This window comes from Strigops habroptila, chromosome 12 (assembly GCF_004027225.2).
Source record: "Strigops habroptila isolate Jane chromosome 12, bStrHab1.2.pri, whole genome shotgun sequence".
NCBI classification, from domain to species: Eukaryota; Metazoa; Chordata; class Aves; order Psittaciformes; family Psittacidae; genus Strigops; species Strigops habroptila.
Window position 1 is genome coordinate 8,254,995 of NC_044288.2, and position 18,570 is coordinate 8,273,564.

Genomic DNA, 18,570 nt, shown 5'->3' on the forward strand with positions numbered 1-18,570 from the left:
GGTCCCGCTGGGGCTGCAGGGCCACGGGAGGGCACCGGCCCCACAGCAGCCCCACAGCAGCCCCAAGGCAGCCCCAGCCCCGGCCGAGTGATCCACAGCAGCGGCACCGCTCAGTGTGGGCTTGGAAACCTCTTTGCTGGCTGCCCGAAGAGCAGAAACCAGCCAGGGAGCTGCCAGCGCTGCGCCATCGGCTGGGACAAGACACCGTGTTCCTGCAAGGCTCCAGCGGTTTGACTGTAATCCCTGCTTCTCCCACAAGTTTTGCTTGAAGTGAATGTTCTGTTTTGGTTAACAGGAGACCTCGCTCATCCACAGTGCTTTGTCATTGCCCATTACATCTTCTCTATTAACTCACAGGTGGCTGTTAATGAAAGCTCTGGCCCATTTGCAGGTATTTAATTAATTATCTGATTGCCATGGGTAACCCTGGTGCAGGGAAGGGGCAGCAGTGAGCAGGATGCTCTCAGGGTCCTGGGGTGAGGGGCCACATATTGGCAGGGACACCAGAACCCCGCTCTGGACATGGATTTATTTAACTCCACCATCTCTCCCACGTCCAGCCCCTCTTCCTGCCTCCCCCATCTCACTCGAGCCCTGTGGCAGGTTTCCAGGGTGCTGGGGATTTTATTTCCCCCCTTCCTGAGTGCGTCAGTGAGTTTTAGAGCACAGGTGTGATTTTCTAGAGCCCTTTGTCTGAGGTTTAGAGGCAAGAATAAGCTTCATTAACAGGAGGGAGGATTTATAATCGGTAATAGGTAGGTGCTACCTCGTGAGCCGTCAAACGGCTGTGCTAAATTACAAGCTGCTTTGCTGTGCTTGTCTTCAAATAATCAGCTCCTCGCCCAGAGAATGGAACTTTAAATGGCTATTTCTTAAAAAACCCAACACCTTGTTTCTCATCTTCATCTCCCAAAGCTAAAAATCTGAGTTAGCCCGAATGTACGAACTATAATTGCTTTGAGGTCTCTGGTTCATTGAAATAATTAAAATGCACTTGCTAAGTAGAACAGGTCCCTTCAGCTCTGGGCTTTTTTTGTGTAGGTAACGTTCCTCAGCTGCAGACCCATCGATTGCACCCAGTGCTGCACTGAACTGGTGGAACTGGTGGGTGCTGCTCAGCTGCCCGTGCAGCCCCTGCATTGATCTCAATCTCCCCTCTGGCAGGTTAAAGCCATTCCCCTTGTCCTGTCCCTACAGGCCCTTGTCCAAAGCCCCTCTCCAGGTTTCCTGGAGCCCCTTTAGGCACTGGAGCTGCTCTAAGGTCTCCCCGGAGCCTTGAGCCCTTACCTGCACCTCACCTTACACTGCACCTCCCGTGGATTTGGGTTTCACTCTTTTTCCCTTGCCCTCAAGCTTTGAGTGGTGGCCGCAGGTTTCCCGGGAGCTGGGTGACATCCCGGCTGGCTGCGAGGAGCCCATCGACCAGATCCCACCCTTCCCCAACCAGCAGCTCCCAGGGTATCCCTGCTTCCCCCAGGGCACAGGCCAGCGAAGCAGAGTCCTGACCCCAAACAAGATCGTCCTGAAAAAACATCCAAAAGAAAGAGCTGAGGGGATGCAGCTCCTCATGCCCGAACATCACCTCCAGCCCCAGCGCTCCTCAGGGCAGACAGCAGCCATAAATGAAGGCAAGGCTCTGGGAGACACCTCAGAGACTTAAACAAATACTCCGTGAAGCTGTTTGGATTTGTGCTGTGAAATCTCTGGGATAAAGCAGAGTAACTCCTCTCCAGCACTTAAACAGAGCCATCAGCTGGATACTGCAGGACCCGGGTGCGCTGGCGTTACGAGGCTCTGGTGAGCATCCTGCTCCATCCATCACCACCATCCGCTTCTAAGCTGTCAGCAGAAGTGAAACTAAAATAAGCGATACCCTTATGCGAGGGAACATTCCAGAGCTTCAGCTGCAGCTTACCCTGAAATCAGTGTCGCAAAGCTTCTGCGTCAGGGTTAGAGAGCTCCGCGCTCCCTGAGGTGGAGGGACCAGCAGGAGCCCACCTGCAGGTTAAGGTGCAGAGGACAGAGCACCCAATACCCCCATGTTACAGCAGTAACCGAGCCCGGCTGTGATGAGCTGTGATGGTCTGGGCTGCTCTTCAGGCCACCGAACTCGCAGAAGTCCTCTTGAGACAGACACTGACCAGGAGGATGTTTTGTCTGACTGTGGAGCCAGATGGGAATGTGAAAAGTCACAGCCATGGTCTGAAATGGTTGTTCTTATTGAGCAATACCCTGCTCTAAAAGGCATCCAGCTCCACCCAAACCCAACCCAACCGCGTCCCAAGCCAATGCCAATCCCAACCCAACCCCAATCCAACCCCACTCCAAGCCCCAGCAGGGCACCGGGAGGTGTGATGGGAGTGCTGGCAGCAGCCTGGGTGCTCCCAAAGCGTCTGAGGGGCTTCACTCCCTACCCCTCCCCCTCCCAAAATCAGTGAAGAAGTGCCAGCAGCTCGGCTATGGGCCCGTGGGGACCTCAGCAATGCCACGAGTGTCAGTGGGCACCAGGACATGGGGACTAAGGGTGGTGACAGTGGCCTGGCCAAAGCCAACTGATGGAACTCACGCCATGGACTTGAAACATGGCACGACCGTACCCCAAAACTTGTGTTTGAACAGACATTACTGTGCCGTGATTGTCTTCCTTTCTGTTTTACTGCCTAAACTGCTGGGCCAGGGAGCACAGGACAAGCTTCACGTACCAGCACATCTGAACACCCTGCTTGCTTATAATGTTGACTGATGACTTTAATATTAAACATAAAGTGTCAAGCTGGTTTAAAAAAATATTTTCTATCTTTAATTTCTCTTAGAATAAACCACTGTTTGCTCCATTATTGCAGCTCGCCCACGGTGGGAACGTTCACTCAGAGTTTCAGCCAAATCTTGCTTTTTGGAAAGTTTTAATTAAAAAAGAATATTCCACTCGCTCCCCTGCAAGAGCAATAACTTCTGCTGCTGCTTTGGTTTCCTTCCTCCACAGGACATCTTGTAAAGAGGTTTGCATGGGACTTCTGTTCCCAATAACTCTCTAGGTAGCATACCCAGAAGCTCCTAAGAGCATAGGAAAAGGAATTTACTCTCCTCTCAGAATAACTTGAGTATCTGAAGAGGCAAAGGGGGACACTGCACTGAGGGGTTTTGTGAGGATAAGGACTGGCAGCAGCCGGCTGGGACAGGGCAGCCTGTGCTGCTGCTCCTGCAGCCTTAGGAAAGAGGTCCCCAAACACCACATCCCTTAAATATGCCTTTTAGAGCAGTTCTAATGTGTCTGAGGCCCTCATTTGTCCATAGAACACTTCCCGTTCAAAGGCTGAGAACCGTGTTTGAGACAGAAGGCTGTGCTGGGAAAGCCACCGGCTCCAGCAGCATTCCAAGCTTGTCCAGCCTGGAGAAGAGAAGGCTCCAGGGAGAACCCAGAGCAGCTCCAGTGCCTAAAGGGGCTCCAGGAAACCTGGAGAGGGGCTTTGGACAAGGGCCTGCAGGGACAGGACAAGGGGAATGGCTTTACCCTGCCAGAGGGGAGATTGAGATGAGCTCTGAGGCAGAAGCTCTTCCCTGTGAGGGTGCTGAGGCGCTGGCACAGGGTGCCCAGAGAAGCTGTGGCTGCCCCATCCCTGGCAGTGTTCAAGGCCAGGTTGGTCCTTTCCAACTCAAACCATTCCATGATTCTGTGTTGGAGGAGCAGCTCAGGACAGGACAACCCTGAACACAAGCAAATGCTTCTGACAGATGATATAGCCTCTTTTTCTCCCGCTCCTTTCCATCAGCCCTTCCTATCCCTCCCCTGCACCCCTGGACAGGGGTTTCTGTAGTGCCCGCTCCAGCAGTGGAGATGCCAGAGCCAGCTCTGAGCAGCCTCCGATGTCCCAGCGACTGCTGGGGCTGGATATAGCCCAGCCCGATCCTCTGCTCCGGGAGCATCAACAAGTGGTACAAGTGTTCAGTACTGAATCCAAGGATGAACAAGGACAGTGAAACACTGGCTTTTACCCCTACAAACCTCTCCGCTCTCTTCATCCATTGCCGCAAAGCAGAAAACACGGGAGTTTGGAGGCTTCACCCCTGCCCAGACATCCCCAGCGGGCAATGTGCCTAGTGCATCACTTACAGCGAGGTTACAACCCTGAGGAGACGGGCTGTGCTGCGCCCGCCCTGGAAATCAGGAAAAGAAGATCAACTTTTTCCTCCTTTTTTTCCCCAAGACAAAAGTCCCGGAGGTTTAATCACTGTAAAGAACATGAAGAGGTCGGAGACTTCAGATTCCCTCATTTCTAAGTGACACCACAAAGCAGACAAAAAGGCAGCCCAGGGTCCGAGGGTGGCTGTGGATGTGTTAGCAAGTGCTTCTCTGTTACTGGTTTCAAATGTCCTTCGCTTCTCTCGTTACAGGTCTTCTAAAAATATCAAATATAGATCTTTCCCTCATAATATTTTAAGATACTCTATTTATACATTAATTCTTTCAAAAATAAAAAGTGACACGTACAGCAATTCAGTCAGTGTCTGTAAAATTATTACAAAAGACACAGCATCCACCCCCAGCGCCGCTGCTGCCCAGGACTCTGGGGGTTCTTCCACCATTCTCTATCACAAAATACAATCATTCCAGCTCTCGACGTGCCACCCGGCCAGCCCGGCTTCGCAATCATGCTGGGCTCCTTCTCCCACCCTCTCCCTTAAAAATGACCTGGAATAGTGAGGGATTTCAAATCCACTCTGCATGTCCATGGAGGCAGGAGCATCCTCTCCTGGGCAGGAACAGAGCAGTGGTGGAGCTGAAGGACCTGTCCTTTGTTTTATGGCCACACTATCACCAAATGTCCTATGAGCATGGGAATAATTTACCTTGCACACCGGTACTGCACAGACGTGGCACGGACAGACTACACGCATGGAGCTTCAAGCACGAGACCACCTTAAAAGCAACGGTGGAGAGTGGCAAACACAGCTCCAAAATGGCACTAAATCAGCGGCCTGGGCACTCGCGAAAGCATGGATGTGTCTGTGCAACGTGCATCGGAAATGGAGACACAAACCAGCCCATCAGCAGAAGGAGTGGCATTTATCTGGAGCTGCATCTTGCCCTCCAGGAAGGAAACGCGGGTTGTTTGCCTCAGATCACAGACGTTTGCCTCGCAGAAAGTTCGACCTTTAAAAAAAGACACAGTTTGAGAGAGGTTTGGTCCCAAATATCCCCACTCCACGGTGCCGGCGCTGCAGAGCCCAGTGTGGGATCGCTCTCGCCTGCAAGAGCAGAGCTCTGCTGCGGCAGCACAGCACAGGACCCGCAGCCTCCTGCCACTGCTGCTGCTGCAGGCATCAGCCAAAGGTGCTTCACCCCTTCCCTGGACATGGGAGAAGGGGCTGGGTTGCTCCTCATCTGCATGGAGCTGGTTGGAAAGCAAGGAAGGGGCTGGGAGCAAAGGGCTCCTCGCTGCTGACCGCTCTTCCTCCAGCGGGGAGGATGATTGGCTGGGGTCCCTCCACTCCTTCTTTACAGGTGGCACCCAGTGTCACCGCAGGGAGCACAGGCTGGTGGGTCTCTCGTGCTGGTTCACAGTTGGCAGGCTTGGCACCTCTGGAGCACGCAGGTTGTGGTATGGAGCTGCTGCTTTGCTGGTTTCCTCATTGCTATGATGGCTCCATGCTGGGATGTGGGCTTTGGGCATCACTGCCTCGGATTGGGGCTGCAGGAGTAGAGCCATAGCCCCAGCGCACACGGGTAGAGGAGCACGGTTCTATCCACACAAACGTTCATCTCAGCTGGGACGGGGAAGTCCTCACCCTGCGTCGCAGAGAGCAGAACAGTCCTGCCAGCGACTGCCATGGATACCATGGAAAGCTCAGCGGTGGCGCTTCCTGCACCCAAAGTTATAGGAACTCCACGTAGTTCTCAGGGATTAATCCTGTCTTGCCATTGAGGGTCCCTTCCAGCCAGCCAGGCTCCTGCGATGGATGAACTTGAGGAGAGAAGGAAAAGGCAGGTTACTATAGGGGTGACAGCATAGGGGCTGTTGCTCTCTGTGAGCTGACAGCATCACAGTCCTCTAGGGAGAGAACAAGACCTTTACTTTGTGTTTATTTTAAAGTAAGTAAACTAATATGCTAAGGAGCTCAGGAAGCTGGAGAGCTCACCCTGGCCCTCCTCTGCCTGTCCTTGATAAAAGTGTCAGGGACCCAACAGTGAAACCAACATAAGGACCAAGTGAGCCACACGCCGGGCTATGGACTGAGATTCCAAATACTGGTGCTGGGCTGATGTAAGTGAAGCATCAGTGATAAACACAGGGGCTCAAAACTTCCTCCAGATATGGACTAAAATGTCTTTGAAGTTTGAGAGAAGGTGGTTAACTCCATCACAGCGTAACCCTGCACATCCTGGCTTGGACCAGGCTGAGGGAGAAAACGCATTAGGAAACGCTCCCGGCATGAGAGCAAACTCTGCAACCTTATTTCTGTGAAATGAGAAATGCGGTCAGTCCTCAAAAGCCTTAAACTCCTCTATTCAACCAACTGCTGAAAATCTGCTGCTTTTACAGGAACTAGGGTTATGACAAAGGTTATGCCAATTCCTCAGTCCATCACTACTGGGTATGTGGGCAGAGGAATACAGTACGTAGTGATTTATTAATGACAAATACAAACCACAGAATCATAGAATCCCAGGCTGGTCTGGGTTGGAAGGGACCTTAAAGCTCATTCATGTCCCTGCCATGGGCAGGGACACCTTCCACTAGAGCAGGTTGCTCCAGACCCCATCTAACCTGGCCTTGAACACTAACTAATTTTAAGAGCCTTGGCCTTCCCAGCTCCTAAATTTACACATTTTGGGGTTTCACTTGTGCCACCTTTTTTTTCCATGCTTACACCCCCAAGTCTTGGGGCTTTTCTACCACCACGGGCTAAAGCAGTCCACCCAGAGGACAAATGCCACCTCCAGCCTGCAAAGAAAGCTGCCAAGGGCAAAACTGCATTAAAAATTATTGGGTTACATCCCTTTTGGAGAAGAGACTTCCCAGTGCCCCTGCCAGCCGACAGTGGCCATCAGGAGTAAAGAAATGGTAAGTGGTGTGTGTGTGTGCGTGTCTCCAGCCCTCTGGTCTCAGCAAATGGGCTGGGAAAGTGCTTTAACCAAAAGTCACGTGAGTTCCAGCTACTGCCTTTGCCTTAAAAAATCACTTATGTCCCAAAGACAGACATTTATTTCTGGGCAGGGGCTGTCACACAGAGCAGAGCGCATGAGCAGACGGGGGGAATCTCGTTCTCGGTTACAGAATTAGAGCACGAATACAACACAACTTTCCTAATGTAGCATAAAACTTCACTGTCTGTCAGCACGAGCTCAGGTGGGGGGTTGATGGCTTCAGAAGATGGAGTTTTCCATTTCAGGGGTGATTGCTAGTTAAAAGCACACATAAGCGTCCCTGTCCTGACCCGTGACTCCCACCTTCCCCCGTTTCAGGCCTCCACGGGTCCAGGACATCCCTCCCATTTAGTGTAAAGGTCCAGGTTTCCTGTAGCTGAAAGGACCAGCTCTCTCGAGTTTAAATGGACCCCTCAAACACGGCGTTAGTTACTCTGTGGCTGCCACTCGGTGCAGGCAGCAGCACCCTGATGTCCCCATCAGACCGAGATGCTGCTCAGCCACGTGCACCCTCAGGGAACCTTCAAGTCAAACAAGAATGTGTCTCTAAGTACTTCCAAGATCCATCTGCTTTCGCTGGGTTTTATAAAGCCCCTCCATCATAACAACACTTCTACCAAGCAGTGCTGTTCCCACTGCTTCCCCAGCTAACGTGAGCCTCAGCTGGGCTGCTAAGTGATTAGAACATGCTGTATGGTTTTGCCCCTGAATAATCCATTGATTTTTATCTAGCAAACACAATGTATTTAATTCAAACTTGTTCCCCTCCTAGCTGCTTTAATTCCTACGGGCTCTCCAAGGGGAGACCATGTTTATTTATAAGATATCTATGGAGCTGCTTAGAAGAAGTATTTTCTTTAATTCACATGTACTCTTTCTCTACCCCTCTCTGCTATATTCTCATATATATCCCAGGGCAAAACCAATGCATGTGGTAACAGTTTCCCAAATGACAATGCTTAACATATAAAAGCCAAGAACTACTTGGAAAGTAGTAAAAAGTCTTTTCTTTACATTGGGATTATATCTAAACCAGAGCTGCTTTATTCCACGGAGCGCAGTCTCTTTCCCTTGGTGCAGGAAACAGACAGTCCGTGATCATTAACATCATCTCCAGAAAGCTGACTAACCAGAGCCCACCCTATTCCAGCTCCCAGAATCCAGAGGGAAAAAGCACATGCTACTTTTCCACCTCCTGCATGAAACATTATGGCAACTGCATAGAGTATTTCTGGTGCTGATACTTGGAAACTAATCTCTCCTACCCAGAAGACCACTGGGGAATGGCTCTGTATATGGTAAACACCGGTGTCAGTCAATGCTCACCAGTTCTCCCTTACATTTAAATCCAGGGTCTGGATCCTGGTGGGACATGTGGTCACAGCCCTGAACAGACACAAGGAGCAGCAGGCAGCAGCTCTGACACCACGGGCGTGGGCACGGTGACAAGTGGAACATGGAGCAGGACCCGCTGATCCAGGCTGGAGGTGGCAAAGGGGACATCCCTGCTGGAGTGATCCCCTGTGCTCTACTCTGTGGGAGAGGAGAATCCCACCTACTTATCCCTCCTATTTCACACATCTCCCTTAGGATTTATTTCCCTCAGGTCATAAATCAGGAGCTTGAAAAGGCAGTTTTCACACGGATCCTAAAGACTCCTGGATGATCAGATGTTTTCAGTAAAGTAAGGCAAGATACAGCTCAGATTTAATGCCTGTGTTTCAAGTATTTCTGCTTTTTTCTTTCATGGGATTTCTAGTGGTGGGAGTGGGACAGTCCTTACATAGAGGACTGAAATGAAGCCCATGAACTGAGAGTCCAAATCCTTCCCTGGGTCACAGGAAAAAACCTCCTGTAATTTGCAGAACTCAGTGCTAAAATAAGTAATAGCAAGTGTCCTGCTCTGTAGCTTTATTTGTTTTGCTGTTCATACTGGCCCTGTAGCATCTCTCATGTCAATTTGATGGTGTCTTACAAACACTCCCCGTCCGTCCCCACGTCCCTCCATGCTCTGCCCTTGCTCAGCAGCAAACCCTGCCCTGGTGAAGCCCAACGCTGGGCACGGGGCAAGCCTGGCTGCTATGGTACAGCCCTTGTGATCCTGCCTTTCCAACACACTGGGAACTGCAGCCTGTGAAACGAGCCCATCTCCCCTCGCTCCCACAGGCACCGGGTCAGGGACTCACCGTTTTCAAACACGGTGCCCGCTGTGAAGGAGAGCTCCGAGTCGTGTTCTGCTTTGCAGGCGTACAAAGCTCGGGCTTTCCGCAGCGGCGAGCTGCAAAGAGAGAACATGTATTGGTACGAACCCCCCTCTGCTCACAGGCAACAGCATCCCCTCCTCGCTGCACCAGAGGGGTCCATGTGAGCGGTGCGTGTTGAAGAGGGCTCCAAGGACCTTTACTGCTCTGCAAGGGTCCACGGTTACACTGCTTGGGGGAAGAGTGAGGAAGACACCAGAGGAGAATGAAGGCTCTCGGGGATCCCAGTGCGAGCTGAGCTGGACCACAGCCCATGCCTGGTGCCCACAGAACCAGCAGCCCTAAGGCAGGGTGCAGGAGCTTCCAGGAGCTGGGAAGGTTCTGGAAGTCTCCAAAGGGCCATATCCAGCCCGAGGGCCAGCACGGAGTGAAGGCAGCAGCAGGAGCCCACCGGCCCCACTCACTGCCAGAGCCATTGCTCCGTCAGTGCAGCTGCAACCACAACGAGGGTTTCGTGAGGAAGCATCAGCCCTTCGGGAAGTGTATTTCAAAACAGAAAAGCAAGGAGGTCTGGGAAGAATTTGCAGCGCTTCTTTAGAGACTGTACCTGAAGATAAAAAAGATTTAAGATCCATTAGATTTTAGTGGGGAAGCGTCAGCGTGCCCACGCTGTGGAGGAGTAAATGAGAGCAGAGAGAGCCAGAAATGGAGCAGATCGCTGGCAGACACAGGGAGAAGATGAAGGACCTCGGGTCTCCGGCAGCAAAGCACAGGCACAGAGAGGGGTTCCCTGTTCCTGGAGCCTCCCACCCATCCTTCCCGGGTTTGGGCACCAGGAAGGCTGGTGGAAAGCTGGGACAGCACCTGGCGATGGTGGGAACCTGCCCATCAGTCAGGAGGTTGCATCCAGCAGCAGGGTGCTCAGCTATGGCACAGCCAAGGGAAGTGATGGAAGAGCCCCAGAGGGGCTCTTCCGAGCTGCTGGGGTAGGAACCAGGCATCACCGTTCCTCGTATCAGTGGTTTCACCAACTTTTATCTTCCCAAGGACTTGATCTTATTCAGAACCGTCCCTGAGCAAGCCCAGGGAAGCGTCACACTTTCACCTCGTGGCTAAAGCAGTTCACACTGAAACCGCAGCCCAGGGAAGCTGGGAGCGGGTTTGGTTTTGCTGTGAAGACAACATGGAGGGCTCTTCTCTCTGGATTCCAGCTGCCTGACACGAGCAGCTGCCAAACACTTAAAACCCAGGATGGGCAAACACTCCTCCCGCTCCAGAGAGGGTCCTTCAGTGCCAGGGAGGCACCACTTGTGCAAGACTGGAGGAGACTGTCAGATGGAAAACAAAAGGTATTTTCTGGCTGACTACCTTGAATCATTGAAGCTGTTGTTTTTCTCCCCCAAAACTGACCTCTGCAGCCCATCAGCCCTGCAGCCCCAGCGTGCCCCTTGCCCATCAGCTGTGACTGCACCCATGAGCCCTGCAGTCATCAGGGACTGAAATGCTGGACCCCGTGATCACTCACGTTAGGTTTGTGCCTCCAAGCATGGCACAAGGCCAGCAAAGCACTCAGGAGCTTCACCCATCTGCCCCTGTGCAGTTTCAGGGATGATGAGCCTCCCCCCAGAGGAGGAAAGCTGCTGGGTGGCATCATGCTGCTGTCAGCCTTTGCAGACACACACACCACAAATAAATGAGCCAGGCAAGCAGGCAGCGCTGCACAGGCAGCGTTTGTGTGTTGTAGGTGTGGGGGAAGAGCTTGGTCTGTGCCTGTCATGAACAAACAGGTCTGACACGTCTCCCCAGGAGCAGGGATTGGAGCCGCCTGCACCCGCCGAAGGCTGGGAGCCTCGTTCTGCTGGGGACCACGTCGGCTTCGTGCTCTTCTGTGCCACGATGGGCTCGAAGGATGGACGTCCCATCCCACCCTGCACACAGAGCAGAGGGGATGCTGACCCGGCTTCCCCCACAAGCATCCCTGGTACCCGCAGCACAGGTCCTGAACGCTGCCTGTGCACTCACGTGTTGTTTACCCTCCTTAGATTCCAGATAAGTAAAGGAAGTGGCCAGAAAACAAGGTATTACCACATTTTACTAAGGTTACACATTACACATCTTACCTGTGCAGAAAGGAGTACAGCAAACCACAGGAGCTGAAATGCCTGGGCAAACCCACAGAAACCACCACTGACACCCAGCATCACCCACAGGGCCAGCGGGCGCCTGCCAGGGGGCTCAGGGAGTCCCTCCTGGGGTGGGAGATGTTGGAAAGCTCCTCTCTTGCTGAGTGCAAATAGCTGCACGGGGGAGGTTGAGCAGGATGCAAAGGGAAAAGGGAAGTGAAGTGGGGGAAACCAAGTAAATCAAACAGAAAATAGCAGAAGCAACAACAAGCAAAGCGAATTCTGCAACAGACCTGATGGGGGATGAGTCGCTGGACGTAGAGGAGGTGGGCATAGGACTTGATGGCGCAGAGAACATGGGCCAGGACGGTGAGAGGGGTGACGTTGGGCTTGGATTCTGAGGGCTGCAAGACATAACCAGATACCTTATCAACATGCCACCACAGAAACAAACAGCAACCGAGAGACAGTCAGACGACATCCAATGATAGCGAGTGCCTTGGGAATATTCAGAGCATGAGACACAGCTACGAAATGAAGTGCCAAGACCTTGGGAAATGTTTCAAGGCCAGATCTGCATTTCTCTGGACAACAAGAGCCGGATCTTCCAATTAACCCCTGCTCCATCACCCCATCCAGCGAGCCCCACACCCCGTGTGCAGCCCAGGCACTTACCTGCCTTGTGTTACTGCCCCCACTGCTGCCACAAATAGCTGCTGGTATTTCTGGACGTTACTGCTCCTGCCAGCAGCCTCCATCCCCCTTCAGCACGTCACTTGTTGTGTGCCAGAGGCTGGACCCTGCTCCATGGCTCCTGGCCCCAACAGCCTGTTCCCATGTTTAACCAAACGGATCCTAAGGGCTGGGAGTTCCTTATCTACAGGATGAAGCCAGCCAGGGCTGGCGTTTCCATGCTACTGCCCCTCTGGAGACAATGACCAGGAGCAAATCTCCAGCCCACAGCACCCTGCAAGGGTCTGCAGCATCATGGGCTGTGCTGGGACCCCATGGGCTAGTTATGCCAACAGGGTAACCAGTGCTCCAGGGCTCCTGCCGTGCCCATCAACTCCATTGATTTGTTTTCCATGTTTTATATTGAAGAATTCTTTTTCCCTCCATGCAACTTGCTACTGATTCTTCACTTTTAAGCTATGGCTATCAACCGACATTGAATCAAGTTACTGAACTAGTAAACGCATGCAGAAGTGTTTGGTTCCTTCAAAACCATTCAACCCAGGTCATTCTCAGGTTCACCAAAAAGCAATTCTTGTACTAAAATACCAATTTGAGGCTGATTCATCTTCTACCATTTCCATGCTTAGCAACTCATCTGTATTCTCTGTTTAAGTCCGACTGTAAACTCCATCCCTGACAAAGCACCAGAAAAACCTCTCCACACTGAAAATGCCTCTGTGAAAACAAGGAGCTTCATGATTTATGGTTTTTTTTTCTTGACAGAGGGATGGTACCTCTGATCCCACGGGGCTGTGATGAGGTGGGGATAGGGTGCCACCCCACAGGTAACCCCTGAACCCCTGGGTCATCCTCATCCCCATCCTCATCCAAGAGCCTTGGGGCTCCCAAAGGAAGGGGAAGGGATGAAGGGAGAGGGGAGCTCCAGAGCATGCGTGAAAACCTCAGCCCTGTAGTAACAGCACTTCACGGGTCTGTTTTAACCCGTGTTAAACTCAGATGTTTAACTCAGATTCCCTCTTGCACCATGCAGTGATTGTGCCTCCTTCGCGTTTGAGGAGAAGCTTCCTGAGGACCAGTGGAAAAGACCCCAACCTCCAGAAGGGATGAAAGCAGCCCCTGCCCTCCAGAATGGGCAAAGCGGGGAGCACCGAGCACATAGTGGGGCGCCTAAACCTTCGATAACAGATGAAGTCTCTGTAAAAGGGTAATGGGTTAACCCATGATCATTCAACACCTCTGAGATCACAACCACAGCAGTTCATGGTTTCAACCCCTGGCTTCTGCTCTTGAAGCCCAGAATGAATTCACAGAATCCTATCACATTGGTTGGGTTGGAAGGGGACCTTGAAGACCATCTGGTTCCATCTTACACCTTCCACTGGAGCAGGTTGCTCCAAGCCCCTGTGTCCAACCTGGCCTTGAACACTGCCAGGGATGGGGCAGCCACAGCTTCTCTGGGCACCCTGTGCCAGCGCCTCAGCACCCTCACAGGGAAGAGCTTCTGCCTCAGAGCTCATCTCAATCTCCCCTCTGGCAGGTTAAAGCCGTTCCCCCTTGTCCTGTCCCTACAGGCCCTTGTAAATATTAACAGAGAAGAGATTAGAACAAACATTTTTCTTCCATTTCAAGCTGATATAAAACCTCAGTTATTCAAGAGCACCAACCTCCCCCAACACCCAAGAGTGTCTCCATGAAATAGTTATGATTAATCTGGAATTTTATGTTTTCCCCTAATTCTCTGCCCTCCAGTTTGAGTTACAATTTAGCACCTGAGAACTAAAATGCCACTCTTGGCACACCAGCTTTCCTCCAGCTCATGCATCTGTGCAACCAATGCCCTGACAACAGCCTGCACCAGGCTCATCTCTGGGTATCCGGATCTTCTGCCAGCGCCAGCACTTCCCGAGCGGTTCCTGTGTGTCCTTCAGAGCCCTGCGAGCGAACCTGGCAGCCAGCAATCCCTGGCATTCCCTGCTGGTGACAACTCAAACCTGAAAGGCTAGGTCTGTGGATGTGGTCCAACTCCTAGGGAGAACATGTCCATGTCATAAATATTGCCACTGCAAGGGCACCCAGAGGACACCAAAGAAGGTTAAATTGTTGGTCTGGACTACCCCGAGGTCTGTATCTGCTTAAGGCCAAGCTCTTGGCTTCTGCTGTGCCACTGCATCCAACAGAAACTAATGACTTCCCTTTGTAATTATGGGCAATACCTTTATTACAACAGAGGATTACATGCATATAGAAACGAGATACAGCAGTGCAGCGCAGCTGGCACAGGAGGGCTGTCAAACAGGAACGCTCACAGGAAGACTATTAACATCCTCAAAATGCTCTCCTAATGATTGTCACTATTTAAAAACAATCTTTTTGGCATTTTTTCTACCATCAGAGTTGTCAGTCTTTCGAAAAATGAGTAATTACCATATTACTTAGTTTTTAACAGATCTGTGAGACGTTGGTACTTACCATATATTAAATCTATTTCCAACTTTAAACAGAAGGAGGTGCTACAAAGGCCACAAGTCAGCCCAAGTCGCAGAAATTTACACTTCAAGCAGAAGTTCTTGCTGTTTTTTCTTTCTAGGAGGTGTAGCTGTCTGGTCATGCGTGGTGATGTCCCACCACCCCTGAGCTATGTAACACACAGGGCAGGTAATTTGGGATTATTTTATCTGTGTGCAAGCATGCTTCTGCCCTCTAATGGAGAGCACATGGTAGATGCATGTGAAGACATGGAGAGTGCTCTCTGGGCAGCAGGAACTAGGACATTTCCTTCACTGCTAGTACTACAGGAGGAGCTGGTAATTTGGAAGCCAGACCCCGTTGGTTATAACACCTGTATGCAATGTTCTCTGGCTCTAGACAGCTAAGCTACTATAGAGAGCCTCCAAGACAGTACATGTCTGCATGTCAAATGGAATATGAATGGACGGGTTTACCACCCGGAAGGCAGAGGACCTCCAGGAGTGCCTTCCATCTTACCATGGCCTCTCACAATTCATGTAGACTTCTCCATCCTGGTGATCTCAAAAAGCTCTTCATCACACGCACACTAGCTGCTACATGCACGGGTCTTCTGTAGGCAAGGAGCATTACCTTGGAAAGCAAACCTTGGTCCTCCAGCCCTTCAGCAAGCTTCCTTTCCACTGAGCCATCTGCAGGGAAGGATGATCCTAGGACAGCTTAGACACCCCTAGCCATCAGCCCATCTTGTCACTGGTTACAAACCCAGTGGGCAGCAGTCTCCAAGGGACCCATGCAAGAGCTCCACGCTGGGGTAGGAGACAGCAAACCAAATGGCACAGCAATGCCCTTCTCAAAGAGAAGCTTGGCCAAGGTGGGACTTGGAGGGGGCCATGAGCTGGTGGCTGAAATGTGGTTGGGGTTGTGCTCTTGAGAGTGGCCACCAACACCCACCAGCCCTCCTGCCACAGCTCCCACTGCCTACGTGGGACATCTCGCTGGTGAGCCTGCAGCATGGGATGGCCACCACCAACCACTGCCCCCGATTCCAGACCTCGCACTGTTCGATGGGAGGAATATCCAACCACACAGGGCTCCAGGACCGGAAATTCCCAACTCACTTTTTGAGATGAAATCATTTTAAAAGAACGCAGCTCTCGCTGCTCCTAAAGTTGGCTCTGTCATCGCCCCACCAACTGCAGCCTGCTGCGCTAACTACAGTGCTAACGCAATCAATACCATCCAGAGAGAGTTATTTCTGCAGTGATGCAGCAACAAAGCCTTACACTCAAGCAGCTTCTATCTAAGAAGCTACCCATGATTTGGAGCAAGATTTTGGTTTCTCTGGATTCTTGCTGGCAAATAAAACACTCTCTGTGCCCACCAAAACAACTGAGAGAAATACTAATGTGGATTTCTAGGTATGAAGACCATCCTGTTTCAATCAGGTTGCTCACAGAAGAGAGGACCATGGTCCTATGAAGACCAAGCTGCCCCTGTGCAGCCTGCTCTGCAGGTCTTTCCAGAACACTTCCTCAAGAAGAAGATATGGATGTTTCTGGTGGCCCTCCCAGCACCTGGAGACCACAAACTATGATGTGCTCATGGTGTTCCTTCCATGAAATACAGGTATTTATTTCCAAGATACTGCCTGAGCATCATGCTTCTGAGCTTATGGACTGCAAGACCCGAGTCCTGTCTGGCTGGAGAAGCTAGTGCATGGAGTGAACAGACTGTGCTGAAGTCTCTGGCATTTTGGAAAATGGTTTTCTTGCAGGATCCAATTTCCTTTCTGTTTCTCATGGAAAGAGCAGAGGTGGTGACAGGCTCTGGGGAAGTGTTGGCTGCTGCCTGCTCTCAGTTCTGCCTGCAGGAAGCAAATGTCCTCTTTTCCTTCTTCTTACTCGGGAGGACTTTGCGAGGGGCTCTTCCTGTTGGGTGCATAGTGGGAAACAAAACAGAGAAAAAAAAATGCTAAGAACCGAAAATACCAGCAGCAGGAAACAGAGAAGTGGCTAAAATTAGACTCTTCCAGGGCGGGTATGGCCTTCTTCCCAGCGGAAGCAGCAGAGGGAACTCCACGAGTCCGTAGCCCAACACATCCCGAGGCTCTCGCCTTTCTTGTGGGTCCATCTGTGACCTGCAGCATCCTGTGAACTGCCCGGGCAGGGTGCGGGAGGACGTGTCGCAGCGCTCAGCCCCTGGGGCACCCGCACCTTCACCTCCCACCTGCCCCTTTGGCTCTTCCAGCAAACCAGTGTATTTAACTCCTGTTCCAGGCTCCAGTCTCCGTCCCAGTTGCTGTAGCTAAAAAACCTCTTTCCTAATCCCTTCTCATAACCCACTTCTTCTCAGTTCCTCTCTCTCTGCAACCTGCTTCTGGTGCTTTCTTTACACAGCCCAATTCCTCCAGGCATTTACAGGTCTGAAGAGTTATTCTCAGCAGGGTTCCTAGACAACTTCTGCTGCTTTGTTCTTCTGGCCAAGAGGACATCAGTTCCACTTCAAAAATGTTTACAACTTGGTGTTTGTTTTTGTGGAACTCAGGGCTATTTCTGACACTGAACATCTAAGGACCATGAATGGGCACAGTCTACTGATGAATTAAAGCCCTTTCATGACATCACCTCAAGAATAAATAACAATATTCCCATTCTGAGATTATCGATCCCTGACTGCATTAAAACACATCAGGAACCACCCAGCCCTTTCCCTGCTGGTCTACTCCTATAAAACAAAGCTGCAGAACATAAGGCTCTTCTCAAAGCTAACCAGAAAAAAACCCAATTACAATATTATTGTAAGGACACTTCAACTCTGCTAAAACAAGAAGACTGCAGCCCACCAGTGGACATGGCTCTGTTGCCTAAATGAAATGGAAGCAGCCTTGGGCTGAGAAGCACATGGAGTTCATGCAATGCTGGACAGGCAGATGGATGGGCTCAAGCAAGCAACCCCCAGGCTCTGGCTGCGCTGCGGTTAGTGATGGCACCACACACAACCCTGTACATGACCATTAGCTCACAGGGCTTCAGACCGGCAGGAGTCTTCCTCTGTTTGGTACTTTAAATGCAAGACGATGTTAAACTCCCTCCAGTGTCGTTCACTCAGGTGTTATCTTGCTGCATAATCATTCAGGTGGAAAATAATGACACACTTTGGGAAATGAGCAGCCAAAATGCACTGCAGTCAACATCACTTGACCAAACAGATCCAAAAATCTCAGCTTCTGTAGTGTGGACTTTCCCCACATCTCCATTTACTAGTTCCTCTGACTCCATGAGCACAGATTACAGAATCTTCTTTTCAATAAGATGGACATGTCCCTCTTTGTAATCTTGAAGATACCCAGCACCTTGGTTTGTTTTGTCACTTTGCTGCTTGGCATATTTCCCATACATAGAAATATTTCCCTGCTTTAGTAATTTCATAAACCATCTAAAAGCTTTTCCACTTGAGTAAGAGCGAGACTGGGAAGAGCTCTGACCTTGGGAAGGACAGCTGGAGTTTTTTGTTGTCCCTCTTAATAAACATTTCCATTTCCAAATGCAGGCAGATGATGCTTGATGTTTCAAAGGGATGTAATGACACTGCTGGTTTGGTGTAGGAAGCTTAGAGGCTGATGTTAATGCTGGAGAAAGGCTGAGTGAATAAGCAGAGAATCAGCAATGGATGTGTTTTCAGCATGAGTAAGTGCTGGAGGCACTGCAGGAAGGAAGCTTGGATTGGTCAATGTGGATGTCAGCGTGACCGGCCGGTCACTGTGCTCCCCAGCGGTGAGATCCAGGCGACGGGAGCATTGTGCCATCTTAATATGGAACAGTGTTTCATTAACAGTCACATAACTCATTTATCACAGGGAATGTGCAGCATCGCTACCACCCACCAGCCCCTGCTCCTACAGAAACATCGTACCAGCACTGGAAGCAGGACAGGG

At 51.1% G+C, this 18,570-nt stretch overlaps 1 protein-coding gene across 3 annotated transcripts in view; it reads right to left on the minus strand.

Annotated features, from left to right (window-relative positions):
- Nucleotides 1-3,213: 3,213 nt before the first annotated feature.
- Nucleotides 3,214-18,570, minus strand: part of ARHGAP26 (Rho GTPase activating protein 26) — a 120,337-nt gene continuing 104,980 nt past the window's right edge. Inside the window, exons 21-23 of one of the 3 annotated variants that reach the window (XM_030504538.1) lie at nt 11,765-11,875; nt 9,334-9,425; nt 3,214-5,963 (exon numbers count right to left, since the gene is read on the minus strand). In XM_030504538.1, the coding sequence (XP_030360398.1) occupies nt 5,875-5,963; nt 9,334-9,425; nt 11,765-11,875 (292 nt within the window). In that variant the 3' untranslated portion in view covers nt 3,214-5,874. Of the gene's footprint in view, nt 5,964-9,333; nt 9,426-10,601; nt 11,646-11,764; nt 11,876-16,252; nt 16,565-18,570 lie in introns of those variants that run through there. The other 2 variants (XM_030504539.1, XM_030504540.1) reach the window with 2 other exon arrangements.